This window comes from Emericellopsis cladophorae (genome assembly GCF_022114955.1).
Source record: "Emericellopsis cladophorae strain MUM 19.33 chromosome Unknown NODE_1_length_1489480_cov_119_871856, whole genome shotgun sequence".
Classification (NCBI taxonomy): Eukaryota; Fungi; Ascomycota; class Sordariomycetes; order Hypocreales; family Bionectriaceae; genus Emericellopsis; species Emericellopsis cladophorae.
The window spans coordinates 846,335-859,860 of NW_026250926.1; the positions used below are offsets into that span (position 1 = coordinate 846,335).

General features: G+C 60.2%; 6 protein-coding genes across 6 annotated transcripts; 1 reads left to right on the top strand and 5 right to left on the bottom strand.

The window, feature by feature from the left end:
• Positions 1 to 30: 30 nt before the first annotated feature.
• On the bottom strand, positions 31 to 2,302 carry J7T54_006149 (Transgelin-like protein; the record flags this gene model as incomplete). Its single annotated transcript, XM_051504330.1, has 2 exons — positions 31 to 2,068; positions 2,136 to 2,302. The coding sequence occupies 2 exons, from the start codon at positions 2,300 to 2,302 to the stop codon at positions 31 to 33; spliced, it is 2,205 nt and encodes a 734-aa protein (XP_051366666.1).
• A 594-nt stretch (positions 2,303 to 2,896) lies between these two features.
• On the top strand, positions 2,897 to 3,538 carry J7T54_006150 (uncharacterized protein; the record flags this gene model as incomplete). The annotated part of the gene is made up of 2 exons (XM_051504341.1): positions 2,897 to 2,987; positions 3,039 to 3,538. 2 exons carry the CDS (start codon positions 2,897 to 2,899, stop codon positions 3,536 to 3,538), a joined length of 591 nt encoding a protein of 196 aa, XP_051366667.1.
• A 209-nt stretch (positions 3,539 to 3,747) lies between these two features.
• On the bottom strand, positions 3,748 to 5,534 carry J7T54_006151 (uncharacterized protein; the record flags this gene model as incomplete). The annotated part of the gene is made up of 2 exons (XM_051504352.1): positions 3,748 to 5,288; positions 5,351 to 5,534. 2 exons carry the CDS (start codon positions 5,532 to 5,534, stop codon positions 3,748 to 3,750), a joined length of 1,725 nt encoding a protein of 574 aa, XP_051366668.1.
• Positions 5,535 to 6,121: 587 nt separating this feature from the next.
• On the bottom strand, positions 6,122 to 7,872 carry J7T54_006152 (putative MFS-type transporter-like protein; the record flags this gene model as incomplete). The annotated part of the gene is made up of 2 exons (XM_051504363.1): positions 6,122 to 6,447; positions 6,504 to 7,872. The coding sequence occupies 2 exons, from the start codon at positions 7,870 to 7,872 to the stop codon at positions 6,122 to 6,124; spliced, it is 1,695 nt and encodes a 564-aa protein (XP_051366669.1).
• A 1,444-nt stretch (positions 7,873 to 9,316) lies between these two features.
• J7T54_006153 (uncharacterized protein) lies at positions 9,317 to 11,139 on the bottom strand (the record flags this gene model as incomplete). The annotated part of the gene is made up of 2 exons (XM_051504374.1): positions 9,317 to 10,882; positions 10,939 to 11,139. 2 exons carry the CDS (start codon positions 11,137 to 11,139, stop codon positions 9,317 to 9,319), a joined length of 1,767 nt encoding a protein of 588 aa, XP_051366670.1.
• A 643-nt stretch (positions 11,140 to 11,782) lies between these two features.
• J7T54_006154 (protein of unknown function (DUF1996)) lies at positions 11,783 to 13,318 on the bottom strand (the record flags this gene model as incomplete). The annotated part of the gene is made up of 1 exon (XM_051504385.1): positions 11,783 to 13,318. The coding sequence occupies one exon, from the start codon at positions 13,316 to 13,318 to the stop codon at positions 11,783 to 11,785; it is 1,536 nt and encodes a 511-aa protein (XP_051366671.1).
• Between the last annotated feature and the right edge of the window lie 208 nt (positions 13,319 to 13,526).

Consider the following 13,526-nt stretch of genomic DNA (forward strand, 5'->3'; position numbering starts at 1 on the left):
AAAAGTTCCATCAGATTCACATCGTCTTATTCATGGCTTGGGGCCAGGTAACGGCCGGGGACCGACTATTTGCCTTCGCCCAGCACCGATGCCCTGGGTGCCCTTGTTCTGCCCATCACCACCCGTGAACCCACTCCACTGACTGACGTCCCATTTCCCGCCGATGCCGCCGCCAATGCCGTCGACACCATCCGAGTTCCTGGCGGCGGCGGCTGTCTCCTTCTGCGCCTCTTCCCATTCCCGCTGCCTCTCACGTTCGCGCTCCATCTCCCGCTCGAGCAGAGACTTGCTCGCCCATCCGCCGGCTTTCGTCTGCTGCTGGCTCCGGACGCGGCGGCGGTCCTCGCCGTCCTGCTCTGCTGTGGCGCCGAGTTCGCGCGCGTACGTCTGCTGCGGGCCCGAAGGTGAAGGCGCCGGGTTGGATGAGAGGTAACGGTCTGTGCGGCTGGCGTGTGCGGAAGGGGGTGACGAGTACGTCTTGGGGTCCGGGAGGGGTCGTCCCCCGCCGCCGCTAGCGCTGGGGCTCGTCACTGGAGACGACCTAGCCGTGGGCTCGGGCAGAGGGCGAGGCGAGCGAGCAGCGTTGAACGGAGAGGACGAGGACGAGGACGAGGACGAGGCAGCCTCTGGGGTCACAGCTGGCTTGGGCAGAGGACGCGGGGCACTTGGCGTGGTGTGCGCCGGTGGTGGAGAGACGTGCTCAGGTTCGACTGTAGGCTTCGGAAGGGGCCGAGGAGATCGCGCTGGCGGAGACGAGATCTTTGATTCAGGGATGTCCTCGTAGTCGGCGCCGTTCTGATGTCGATTCCACGCCGTGCTCAGAACCTCTCGCTCACCACGGACGTACGAGTCCTGACGACCGGGTTCGCCCAATCCTCTGCTCTTGGACCTAGCTCTGGCCTTTGCATCCTTGTCTCCCCTGCTCTTGGACCTGGCCCTGTCTTTGGCGTCTTTGTCTCCCGTGCTGATGGCACGACTCGAGCCGCCACTCCTTACTTGTCGCTCGCGCTCATACTCGGCCTCTCGTTGGCGAGCCTCTTCCAGCTCCTTCTCGAGCTGCTTGATCCTGTCGCCGTATCTTGTGTCGCCACTGCCAGTGTCCTGCCCCGCTCGGTGCTGACTGCTGAGTGAGCCCTTGGGTGTGCTGCCCCCCTGACTTCGGATTTGCCGGCGCTCAGCTTCTAGACGCTCCTCGGCCTCCTTCTCCTCACGCCTTCGCTTTTCCTCGGTGATCCTCCACTCGCGCTCCTCTTCCTCCCACCGTCGTTTCTCCTCTTCCGCTCTACGACGCTCCTCTTCACGGGCGCGGTTGGTCTCCTCTTCCCACCTGCGCTCTTCGTCCAGCCTGGCGCGTTCTTCCTCCGCCTCTAGCTTCCGCCGCTCGTCCTCTTCCGCCGCGAGCCTCTCCCTCTCTTCTTCTGCCTCCTTCTCCTTGCGCATGCGTTCCTTGTCAGCGAGGCTTGGCACTTTAGGACCACTCGTGGTGATTTGCCTCCGTGCTCCAAAGGCGATGCCCAGATTTCCTTGACTCGCACCACCCATGTATCCATACTGTGCAATGTTCCACGCGGGCGATGTGGCGCCCTCGTGCTCCCTCTTACTCCAGCTACTAACAGGACCAGGTGAGCTGGCGCCATTGTTGGGACTCTTAGTCGGGCTATACCGCCCCGAGGCTGAATCACCCGTCCGATGTGGGAGCACAGGCTTCGAGCCGTAGGCCGAGGACGTGTTGCTCGTCACAGAGATACCCCTGTTGCGGATCGGCGTCGAGGGCGCCGAGTTCCGTGGCTCGGCGACGTTCATCTTGTTCCTAGGTCCTATGGCCGTGGGGAATCGGCTCGGGTTCGCCGCGTGGGCGGCTCGGCAGAAAGCGCCCAGGCACTGGAGGACCTGGGCAGGGTCCTTTTGCTCGTACAGGTCGACAGTGAGGAAAGTGTCATGTTGGTGGAGGTTGAGTGGCGGTTCTTGGCATGCGCGCAGGAAGATGGAGATGTTCTCCATTTGCACAAAAGGCATAGCGGACTGCTTGAACTTGACGCCTGGGGGCGGGACGGCGAGGTTGACCAGCCTGCGCGATTGTTAGTTGGCGGACAATTCGTCTCGATGATGACAGCAGCTCGGGGGAAAGCACCCACTTGCAGAGCGCAACACCATCTTTGAGTCCTTCGAGGATGTCGGGCGACGGCAGGGTCTCGCCCAAGGTGTCTTCGATCCATGAGCGCACCTCGTTCGCCGCCGCTGGCGTGTACTTGTCGAGGCGCACCCTGCGCAAGTCCTTGTCCAATGATGAAACGGAAGCCATGGTGCAATTGTGCTCGATATCACTCGCCGTTGTTGGATAGAGAAGGAATCGAACTCGCGACTTCCTGTCGTCACCTTGTTGAGCAGTTGGGCAGCAGCGGGTCTCTCTCTCTGACTGGTGCGGAATGCGATAGCGGGGGTGCGACACCTGGTAGCTACGTGTAGACTGGCATGCGGCGCATAGCAGTGCCTCTGAGGAAGGGGGCGCCGCGTCTCAGTCGACGTCGAAAGAACTTTGTCGCAAACAGGGTCGAGTCGTGGAAGCATAGGTACCTTACCCAGATACGTGGGCAAAACGGCCAAGGTGTTGTCGAGTGCAAAGGGCCGTGGCGCAGTCGCGGGGCGGAACGCAGCTAAGCTACACGTGCAATACCTTGTGTGCTAGCTTCAATAACGTACGTACTTGGTACGTACTTACCTGGAGAATGTGGCTGAGGCAATCCCTGTCCGATCGGGATTCGATGCATCGATGCATAATTCAGCATTGATTATTAGTGCACGTTTGATTGACCTCATCATCGCGAAAAGGTGCGCCAGCGCCAGCCGTCGGTGAGCCACACACAACACACACTCACACTCACACACACACACAGCCATGCCGCCCTCAAGACGCATCGGTATCCTGGCGCAGTCCTGGTACAGATGGAAGGCTCTCCGTCTGCCCTGGCGGCGGAAGTTCCTCGTCGGTACGACTGTCTGCCCTTCCCCAAGGCCCTTGCATGCTAACCCACAGCCAGGCTTTGACCTCAACGGCTTCACATACTGGGAGTTCCGCCTCGCCGGCGTCGACAAGGCGACCCGCTGGCGCCGCATCGTCAAGTACCCGCGCTCGACACACCTCTCGGACGTGCACATTTCGCCGCAGTGGCACCAGTGGCTACGCTACACGCGCGACGACCCGCCCACCGTGGGCGAGCAAAAGGACGACGTCGCGCGCCAGGCGAGGATGCGCGTGCTCGCGGCCGAGGCGGACGCCCGGTGGGCGGCCAAGCCGCGGGTGATGGATGCGCCCGGCCAGCAGACGGGTCAGCCGTCGCCGGCGCTGCAGAGTCCTGGGTCCAAGGGTCCCTTGAAGCAGGACGAGCGGCAGGAGGAGAAGACGACACAGCAACAGCAGCAGCAGCAGAACACAAAGGCGAAAGAGAAGGATGATCCGTGGGCAGCGCACAGGTCTAGTGGACCGAGCGAGAATTGGCAGCCAGAGGCCTGGACGCCCGGGAGCGGCAAGCAACGATGAAGAAGAAGAAGGGAAAAAAGATGCTGGGTATCCTCATGTAATTACTATCTGTATCATTGTGCATAAGGAGAGGAATTCAAGTCGAAACGCCAGACCATGTCCGAACAATGTGGTATCCTTGTAAAAATCTCTCCAGACAAACGCCGCTCATTCATGCCATCGTGTGTGTCGTCAGTCACTTCGACCAGTCAGCAGCCCAAGCACAGACATCATGCCGCCGCCCCATGTGTAGCTTGTATCACGTCCAACAACATCCGCAGCCGCTCTGAGGAGTTGCTCAACATATCCTGAGCCATCGCCTCGGCCGCACCAGCCGTGTTTTTGCCGCTCTTCCTCTTCACCTTGACTTTGTTCTCGCGTGCCGCGATCCCCGTCTCGACAGCCGCCACCAGTTCTCTCAGTTCCCTGTTGTTGCCAACCTTGTTGCTCATCCAGATCAGCTGCAGCGCGCTCTCGATCGCAATGGACAGCTTCGCATTGTCCTCGGCGGACGTGCTGTTGGCTGCGTGCAGGGCGTAGCACCTCGCGAGCATGATGCTTGACAGGGCCGCTGCTTGCTCCGCCTCTGGATCCACCAAGGCCGGCTGTTTGTACCGCGACAACAGGTGGTGGAACAGCGCCTTGAGGACGGTGGTGTGCGTCTCGGGGATGAGTGCGTTCTGCCGCTGCGTCACAACGAGCGCAAAGGCTGGCAGCGAAAGCAACCGAAGCCCGGCAGCAAACTCAATGTACAGGTCGTCCATCTCATCCAACTTGCGAAACTGCCAGAGCGCCAGGGAGAGCAGCTTGAACAGGCGCAGCCGGATGTCGATGGACTCGACGAACCCGGCGTGCTGCTCCCCAAACGTAGTCTCCCGCGGCGGCCGTCCCGACGACCGAGCCTTCTGTGGCGTCGGTGGTTCGGAGCCCCCCGAGGAGATGGCGTCGTCGTCCAGATAGTCGCCAAAGTTGCCGCTCTCAATGTTGATGCTCTCCCTTTTGCGTTTTCTCGACTCCTTCTTGCGTCCCCGTGGCTCCTTCTCAAACACCTCGGGGAACGCGGCGGACGACAGATCGCTGCCGTCCGCCAGGATGGCCTTGACAAAGAGCTTGGGCGACCCGCGCCGCCCGCCCTGCGGCTCGTCCATGTACATGGCGATCATGGAGTCGTGCCGTAGGGTTAGGGGCACCTCGCCGACACTGCCATCCGCCTCGTACGCGTCGAGGTCCTGCCGCTCCCGCTCGCGCCAGTCCGCCTCGAGCACGTCGGCCATGAACTCCAGCCATGGCTTCCAGTACCGCCATCGCTGCGGATACAGGGAGCTGCAGTTGAGCGCCCATCCCAGGACGGACCAAAGGTCCCGGCCCCGGTGCCAGAGCGAGCTCTCGTTGGCGAGTTTACCCCTCAGTCGGTCGGCGGCGTCGGATTCAGCTTCACAGTCGGACAAGTCACTATTGTTGCCGTGGCTATTGTAGCCTGATCTGCGCCCCGGCCTGCCGAGGTGGAGGAATTGGAACGCATCTCGAAAGTCGGCATGGAGCGGCCCGACGATGCGAAGGAGGCTGCAGAGGTAGTCGAGGGCATGCGACGAGACGACCGTCTGGCTGCCCTTTTCGGCGCGCGTGGTCTGCTCGGGGTGCACGGCTAGTGTCGCGATGAGGGCCAGATGCCTGGGCGGCGGGATGGGGACGGGCCTTGGTTTTGCGTGGTTCTTCCGTTTCGAGGCGCCAGCCGCGAGCGCGCTGCGGCAGAGGTTGAGGCCGGACAGGTCTGGACAGGATCAGCCATTGTTCATCCTACTCGGGGTTGCCCGAGGCCCGCGTTCTGCCTACATGTCTTCTCCTCCAGCGATATCTTGATGGCCTGCTTCAGGGTGTACCCAAACTGTCGCGCCTCGCGGTAGGGGCTAGGGTCGCTGTTGAGCGGGCTGCTCGCGGTCGTCGAGTTGCCTTCGGGCACGGAGTAGAATGACGTCGAGTCGCCTGGAGAGCTGTGCTCTGACGAGAGGGCAGCCATCGCAGGCTTGCCCCGGCTTGGCTGTGGAGCGACGCTGTCTGTTGGAGGTGTCGTGTGGTCAGAATGGGAGCGGATCGTTTGGACAGGTGCAAGACTGGATGGATGGATGGACTGGATGAGCGTCGGATAATTTACGCGTCCAGGATGGCGCGCGATGGAAAAGGTGGTGCCAGACGCGACAACCTTGAACTGATGGCGGGACGGATGGGGGAGGCTGCGCTAGTCTACATACAACGTTAGGTGTACTAATGGCTTAGTCTGTGGTGGTTCAGGGTAGGCTGAGTCAGCGCTTTACCTAGGCGCGGACTATGAACCATAGCGGCTGATCTTAAGCACTTGATGAGAACTCTATAGCGGATAGTATCGATGAATGTGAACTATATTGCGCATAGTTTCCACTGATGAGAACTTTATTATGTGTAGTATCGACTGAATGTCGCTTGAGCTTTCTGTGTCCAGTCCACAGCAAGCTCGGGATCTCAAGGTCTAGTATCGAAAACGCCTCCCATGCACAATGTCTGATGTCCAGCCAGCCGCCCAAACGCCGTTGAATGAGTTTCCCCCTTTTCTTCTTCTCTTGCCTCCCCTCAGTTGGGAATCGCGTTACTCCTCGTCCGCTCCATCTGCATCTGCTCGCCCACGGTGTCGCCGCTATCCTCGGTCTTGGTGCGCATGCGCTGCAGCACGGCTGCCGCCTCGGAGGCGTACTTGCCGTTGGCGCGGATGCGGTGGCCGTAGTAGTAGAACATGAAGGGGAAGGGCACGCAGGCGACGGCGAGGAAGGCCGGAATCGACGAGGCCCAGTGGATGCCGAGGTCCTCGTACATGTACGAGGTGAACAGGGGGAAGGCGGCGCCAAAGAGGGAGCGGAGCACCGAGTTGGCCGCCAGCACGGAGGCGGCGAAGATGACGTCTGTTTCCTGGTCAGTCACGCGATCGATTATCAGAGGCAATGCAGGGAACACTTACAAGAGTCGATGAGGTAGGTCATCAGCGAGAGGAAGATGAGGACAATGCCGGCGCCGAAGACGCCAGATCCGATGATGGAGACGGACCAGTGGACGTCGGGGCCGTTGGTCCAGGCGAACCAGAACATGCCCACGGGGATGAGGATGGAGCCCACCATGCCCGGCGGCAGACGGGCCTCGGGGGGCGCCGCGCCGTTGTGCTTGGCCGCGGTGCGGGCATAGCGCTTGTTGTCGAAAATGGTGCCGACGACGGCAATGGTCATGCCGACGGCCAGACCGATAAAGGCCAGGCCACCGATGCCAGGGCTCCAGCCTCGGCCCTGCTGGTAGACGATGGGGAAGGCGGCGAAGCACAGGTACAGGGTGCCGTAGATGATGGCCATGTAGATGGAGGTGATGAGGACAATGGGCTCGACAAAGAGCAGGATCCAGGGGCGGAGCAGCGCGCCCTTGAGGCGGGCGGCGACGCTCAGCTTGGGCTGGCCGACGTCGAGCTTGGAGATGTAGACCTTGCCCGTCTTCTTGGACAGCGCCTTGGCGCGCTCCTGCAGCAGGACTGGGGTGTAGGTCTCCGGGTAGGTGACGGTGCTCAAGATCCACAGGATGCCGTTGAAGATGGTGATCATGCCCTGCACCCAGCGCCACCCGTGTGCCTGGCCGAGGAAGCCGCCAGCGATGGGGCCGAGCGCGGGGCCCAGGAAGGGGGCCATGGCGAAGATGCTGGTCGCGATGCCGCGCTCGTTGGCCACAAACATGTCGGCGATGACACCGCCAGCGTTCGTCAGGGGCGACGATCCAAAGGCACCGGCGAAGAAGCGGAGGATGATGAGCGTCTCGATATTGGGCGCGCCGGCGGCACCGGCCTCAAAGGCCGTCATGGCCATGTAGGTGATGAAGAAGAGCTTCTGGCGGCCGTACATCTCGGAGAGGGGCGCCCAGAAGAGGGGTCCAATGGCGAAGCCGAGGACAAACATGGAGACGCCAAGGATGGCGACCTCCTGCGAGACACGAAAGTCGTAGAGGACGGTGGCGAGGCCGCCCGAGAAGGCCGAGCTGGCAAAGGAGACGGACAGGGTCGCAAAGGCCTGGACAATGGTGATCAACCACTTGCGCGACCGCTTGAAACCCATGGGGTTGTAGGGGTCGTTGGGCAGGAACTCGACGAGGTAGGGCGACTCATCCGTGCCCTCGCCGGCGTAGTGGTGGTTGAGGACCGCGTCCGTGACACCGGCCTGGTCGATGAGGCCTCGGACATAGTTCACCTTTTGGTTGCCCTTGGGCTGCTGGCTCTCCGGGTCGCGTTCGGTCATAGTCGCAGAAGTGGACGAGGCTGACGACGAAGAGGCGGAGTGATGTGAGGACGGGGCCATCTTGGCCAGAGTCTGTTGTTGCGTGGGCGAGTGATTACGGAGTGTCCACGATGTCTGTTCACTGTTTCAAAGGAAGAGGTGAGTGAGTGAGTGACAGGGTGAGCACGTAGTGTGTAGTATGGTGGCGCGCCCAGGATTGTTATATGCCGTGGACCGTATTTCTTTCTGTCTTTCCGATCCGTCGGACGCGAACAAGGACCCGCTGCGCTTGCTTGCTTGTATAATCCCTAATTACTGGGTACGTATGAGGAAGAGAAAAAAAAGAATGTTAGCCCGTCTGCCCTTTATTCAGCGGGCTGTACGGATATCTGTATTATTAAAAGGGCATGCCAGGCTCCAGCTGCCAGGGAACCTGGTAAACGAGGGACGGGGGGCCCACGCGGGAGTCATGAGCGAACGGGTTTCGGCTGCTTCTGACGGCGCGAGGCGGCGGACTTGAATGCCACCCATCTTTCCCTCCTCTGGCTTGCTGGCTGTTGCGCCGTGACCCGGCCGTGGTGTGGAGCCACCCGTCGGCGTAGCGAGGCAGATGAACGATAATAGATGGAAAGGTGGGCCGTACCAGGCAGGCCACTAGCCTGGCAGGGCGACGCGAAAGAACCTCGGTCGATGCGTAGCTGTCTGTCGACAATGATGCTTGCTTGTGAAATATTGACCATCATCCAGGCCTGCTTGCTGCTCCTGCTCCTCTTGCTCTTGTCTGCTTGTCTACTCGTCTGCTCTGTCGTGTCGTGGTGTCAGCATTGCGTCGCTGGCAAGCTCGCAACCATCAAGAAAGGGGAAGACCAATTGCAAGGCCCTGGTCGACGTCATTGTTCGAGAAGACAGACAGACTGCTGCTCGATGATTGAATGATCCGTTAGAGACAGCAAGCCAGCCGCTAGCCATTATCATGCATGTAGCCGGCCAGCCAGCCGCACGCGATGGCACCCACCACGAGATCCATCCATCCTTGGTCCCTCCCCCTTAACGCCGTTCCGGCCCCGAATCCCGGATCAAAGATTTGTAACCCTCGCGCACCGACGAGGTACGTACGGAGATCGATACTGGCATGTGGGAAGCTGGATTGTGCGCAGCTGGATGGTCCCCCAGATCCAACATGACGGTCGGCGCCAGAAGATTTACTATAGATCACCATCTATCGTCGACGCCACTTTTGCTTCGAAAGGTAGACACTCGCTTGTCCCACTGTCCGTCTGTCTGCCGCCGCAGAGACCCGTAAAAACCGGTGCGGCCGGCATTCAAATAAAAAAAAAGGAACCCAGTTGGTCGCTCGGCACGCCATTGCCGAGCAGCAATCTGCAGTTCTGCGTGCACAACAGCTCCTTTCGGCCACCCTCCGTCCCGAGGCATTGCACAACGACGCAAGCAACCTACCGGTGGATACGATTCTTCTCCCCTTGTTAATCGAAAAGAGTTAAGAAGTTTGCTCGTCTCAAACACTCTAATCTCCGAAACCAGCCCACTCGTCTTCACCACAGTCGTCGTCGTCGTCGTCGTCGTCGCTGCCGCTGTTGCTGCTGTCCGTGCTGGCTGATTCAATGTCGTCGTCGCCGTCGTCAACAAAGTCCTCCTCTTCGGCGTCCCTGGACCGCAAAGTGACTGGCTCGCCCGTAGACTTGAGCACCGGCATGCCTTGCCCATCACGGACAATGACGCCGTCCTCATCCCGTATATACGGCCCCTCCTCCTCCAGTAGATCTTCGCCGGGGGCTCTCACGAACCCCGCGACGAAGAATCCCATGACACCACGCCCATCGCCTTTATAAGACCGTATACAACCCTCCGCGATGTCCTTGTCGCCGTCGCACGCCTCACTCAGGCCACGGACGTCCCAGTCCCGTAGACCGCTAACTTGATCCTCTCGCTTGAGGATCTTCCATCCCCGCCGCCGAGCCACGTCGGATTGGAGGGCTTTCATGACAACAGACTCATTTTCCTCTGCGTGGATGGAGCATGTCGAATACGTGACCTTTGTCGCACGCGGGAACTTGAGCGCGTGCAAGACGAGCGTGAGCTGGAAAGAAGCCAGGGCCTCCAGACGAGACTGGAGGTCCTTCTCCGACTTGACAATGGTCTCGTTGCCGTCGTCGTCCCGCAGTATGTTTTCTTCTGGCGCTGCCGCCTCCGCGTGCTTCCTTTTGAGCGTCTTGCCAGGCTCTGCTGCTTTCTTCTTGCTGGCGCCTATCGCTTCAGGGAGATGCAACTCGGGCATCGAGTCTCTGCCGACGATCCCACTGCCCGAGCAGCTGGGATCGAGTAACAGCGCGCCCACGTTGGCATATCGCTGATCATGGGGGTTGACCCTCAGGAAATCCTGCCCCGGACCAATCTTTGTCGTCTTCCTCGACCCGGCAATGGTGACCATCTTTTCCAGGGTCTTGGCCCGGCCCGGATCCTTCTCGAATGCATACACCGTCTGTGGCGGGCTGTCGAACTCGGGTCGGTGGCTGCGGAGGACCGCGGCCAGGTGTGTCGTCTTGTTGCCCGGCGCAGCACAGGCATCAATCACATCACCATCCTCCGCGCGGGGGTCGAGCAGGTACGCGGGGAAGCAGGACGCCTTGTCCTGAAGGATGATCTTGCCCGACGTGTACGCCTCCGTCTTGAACAGCGCCGTGCCCTGGGTGACAGCGAGCAAGTTTGGTACGTGGGGGTCGATCCACATAGCCTGTCGAGCCTTGGTGGTAATGACCTCCTTCAGGGCGCTGGCCCTCTCGTAGTTCATAAAAGTAGTCTCCAGCTGCTCCTCCACCGTCGTCTTCAGCGCGTTCACTCGCACCCAGCGGGGATAGCCCTCGGCATCACCAGCAGCCTCAGCCTCCACCTGCTCTCTCAGTGCGTCGACGGTTGGTGCTTTCCGTCGTAGTCTGGCACGTGTGAACTCGGAGCTGAGTCTTCCCTTGTGCTTCGCGACGCTCTGACTCAGCCCATGGCTCTGCGGGAGGGCAAGGCCCTTTTTTGATAGCAGCAGATCATGCACCAGGAGTAGTGCCAGTGCGGGCGTGAGCTGCATCGTCTCAGTGAGTGCACGTCCTTTCATGAGGGTTGGGGTGGTATAGATACCTTTCTCTCGAGCCTGAGCAATTCGCTCTTCTCGACAATGTCCTTCAGCACGGCACTCCATTTGCACGTCTCCAGCACGAGGGCATACAGCTGGGCTGGTGGGGACTTGAGGTCCTTGCGGCGAAAGACGCGGGCTTTGAGGCTACGACCCTCGTTCGGCGAGGTGAGTAGGAGCTCGGCCGCCTCGTGATAGAGGGACATGGAGATGGCGAGGGTGACGAGGGTGCAGTCATGGAGGACTCTTGATGTTCACAGTTGAACTTGGGGCCGCAGGTAGAGTTTTGGACAGTGTGTGTACAGTGTGATATGCTATAAATACTGTGCATTGGGTCTAATGCAGGAACAACGTCTATGTGAGGCAGGAGCGACGCGACGGGGCAGCAGTCTTTGGTAGGGACCTTTAAACACTACCTGTACATGCCACATACCATGTTACTATTACAAGGTTCCTGTTCATGGATCCTACATGTACTGAGTGAAGATGTTGACTCTTGCACGACATGAAGCAAAGCTCCCGAGATAGGTCACAGCAGTACAGACCAGGAAATGACATTGATCCAATTGCTCCTCTATCCAGCCCGTGAAGGCACTTCATGGGTATCCAACAGCTGTAAGTAGACACGAAAAAAAAAGAAAAAGGCCGAATGACAAAACAGCCAGATGGCAAAAGAGAGAAAAAAAGTCACCCGACCAACCGCAACGGGCAGGTCAGGCGGGAAGATGGAAGAGAAGTATGTAGTCTCGCAATGCACCACTCCATTTTGTCCCACGTCACTTGCTGTCCCCCACTCCACCCCATATGTCCGGATGCCCAATGTACATGAATCGACTTGCATGGTCCACCTTAGTGGAAGCGGCGGCGGCCATGGAGGTGGCTGTGGTTGTGGCCATGCGAGTCACGGCGGGCCTTGGCCGAGCCAGTGGGTTCAGCATAGACCTTCTCCGTCTCGGTGACGGTCTCCCAGACGGTGTGGATCTTCTTCTCGCAGCTGGTGGTGGCGATGGTGGGCTCGGGCGCGACGGGCTCGGCCACGACAGGAGCGGCGGACGAAACGGGCGCGACGGGCTCAGCGACGGGCTCCTCCTCGGCCTCGACTTCGACAGACTCCTCGGGTACGAAGGGATTCTCCACGACATTGGTGGGGGCGTGGGACACCTCGGGGAGACCCTGCGAGGCGGCGGCGGGCTCGGAGCTCGCAGCCTCAGACGTGTTGGACTCGGGCTGGTCGATTTCGTCGACGACGTCGTCGACGGTGTCGCTGACATTGTCCACCATGCCGTCGAGGCCGTAGCGCCATCCGGTCAGGGGGCAGTTGCCGGCCAGCGTGGACATGGTGCCAATGACCTTGTCGTCGAACTCGGCGGGGATGGTGCAGTCTTCGTCGTTGACGGTCACGCCAGGGCAGTTGTTCATGCCCGAGGTGCCGGCGTCACAGGTGTCGATAATGTTCTGGAGGACATCCTCGTCCCAGCCGGCCATAAAGTCAAAGTGAGAGGAGAAGCCGGTGGCGTCGCCGCTGGACAACACAAACGGCTGCTTCTTCTGGCCGGGCGTCCAGCGGTCCTTGAAGTCGGGCGTGTCCCAGTAGACCTCGAGGAAGAGGTGAGGCACGTGGATGGTGCCCTCGGGGCAGTTGAGCTTGCCGTTGCCATTGTCCTCGGGCCAGGCCATGTTGTTCTTGTGGTCGTCCAGGCCCTTCTCGGGATCGTAGCACGAGGGCATGTGCACGTCGGCACGCAGAGGCGAGTACAGGCCATCGCAGTTCTGGTCGGGGAACCCGACACCCTCGCCCTTGTTGATGGGGTCGCCGACACCGCATTCGGTGCCGTCCGAGTCCTCGTGCCACGAGGGAGGGTTGTACTCGTTGTTCATACGGGGGCAGGTCCACTTGACATTCTGAATGGGCCCCTTGTTGGGGTCCAGGTTGGTCGCGGAGCCAAAGGCGGGCATCTCGCGGGCGTTGGGGTCGCCACCGAGGATCTTGAGGCCCGGGGGGAAGGCGACGATCTCGTCGTCGGTGGCCTCGAAGAAGTAGTAGACGTTGACATAGTTGACGCTGACCGACTCAAACTCGCCGCTGTCCTCGTCGTGGAAGTACAGCTGGGGGAACCAGTAGGCACTGTTGTCGCCGACAATCTGGGCGTTGGTGCACTGCGAGTTCATGAGGTCCTCGCCAGTGGCCGTGGAGCTGAAGCCGCTGCCGCCCATGACAATGTGGGAGTGGGTGGCACGCTTGCCGGGAGAGACGATGGGGTCGACAGGGCCTTGGGTGAGCTGCTTGTTGGTGAAGCGAAGGACGGCAAAGGTACGGTCGTCCTTTGCACTGGCGCCAGTGGCAGCCAGGGCCGCGAGGGCGGCTCCGTAGTAGAAACCCTTCATGATGGTCGAAGCTGAAGGTTTACTGTTTTGAAGTGGGTTGATAGTCCTTGGATTGGCTGATACTTTTGAGCACTTAAAATCAAGTGCGTGTTTCTTGGTTGTTTGTTCTGCTGTCGAGGTCGGGCTAGCCGAGTCAAAGATGGAAGCGAGTAAAAGGAGAGTAAAGAACAGGGTTTGTCTGTTCAGATTGCTGTGTATGTGTGTAAAG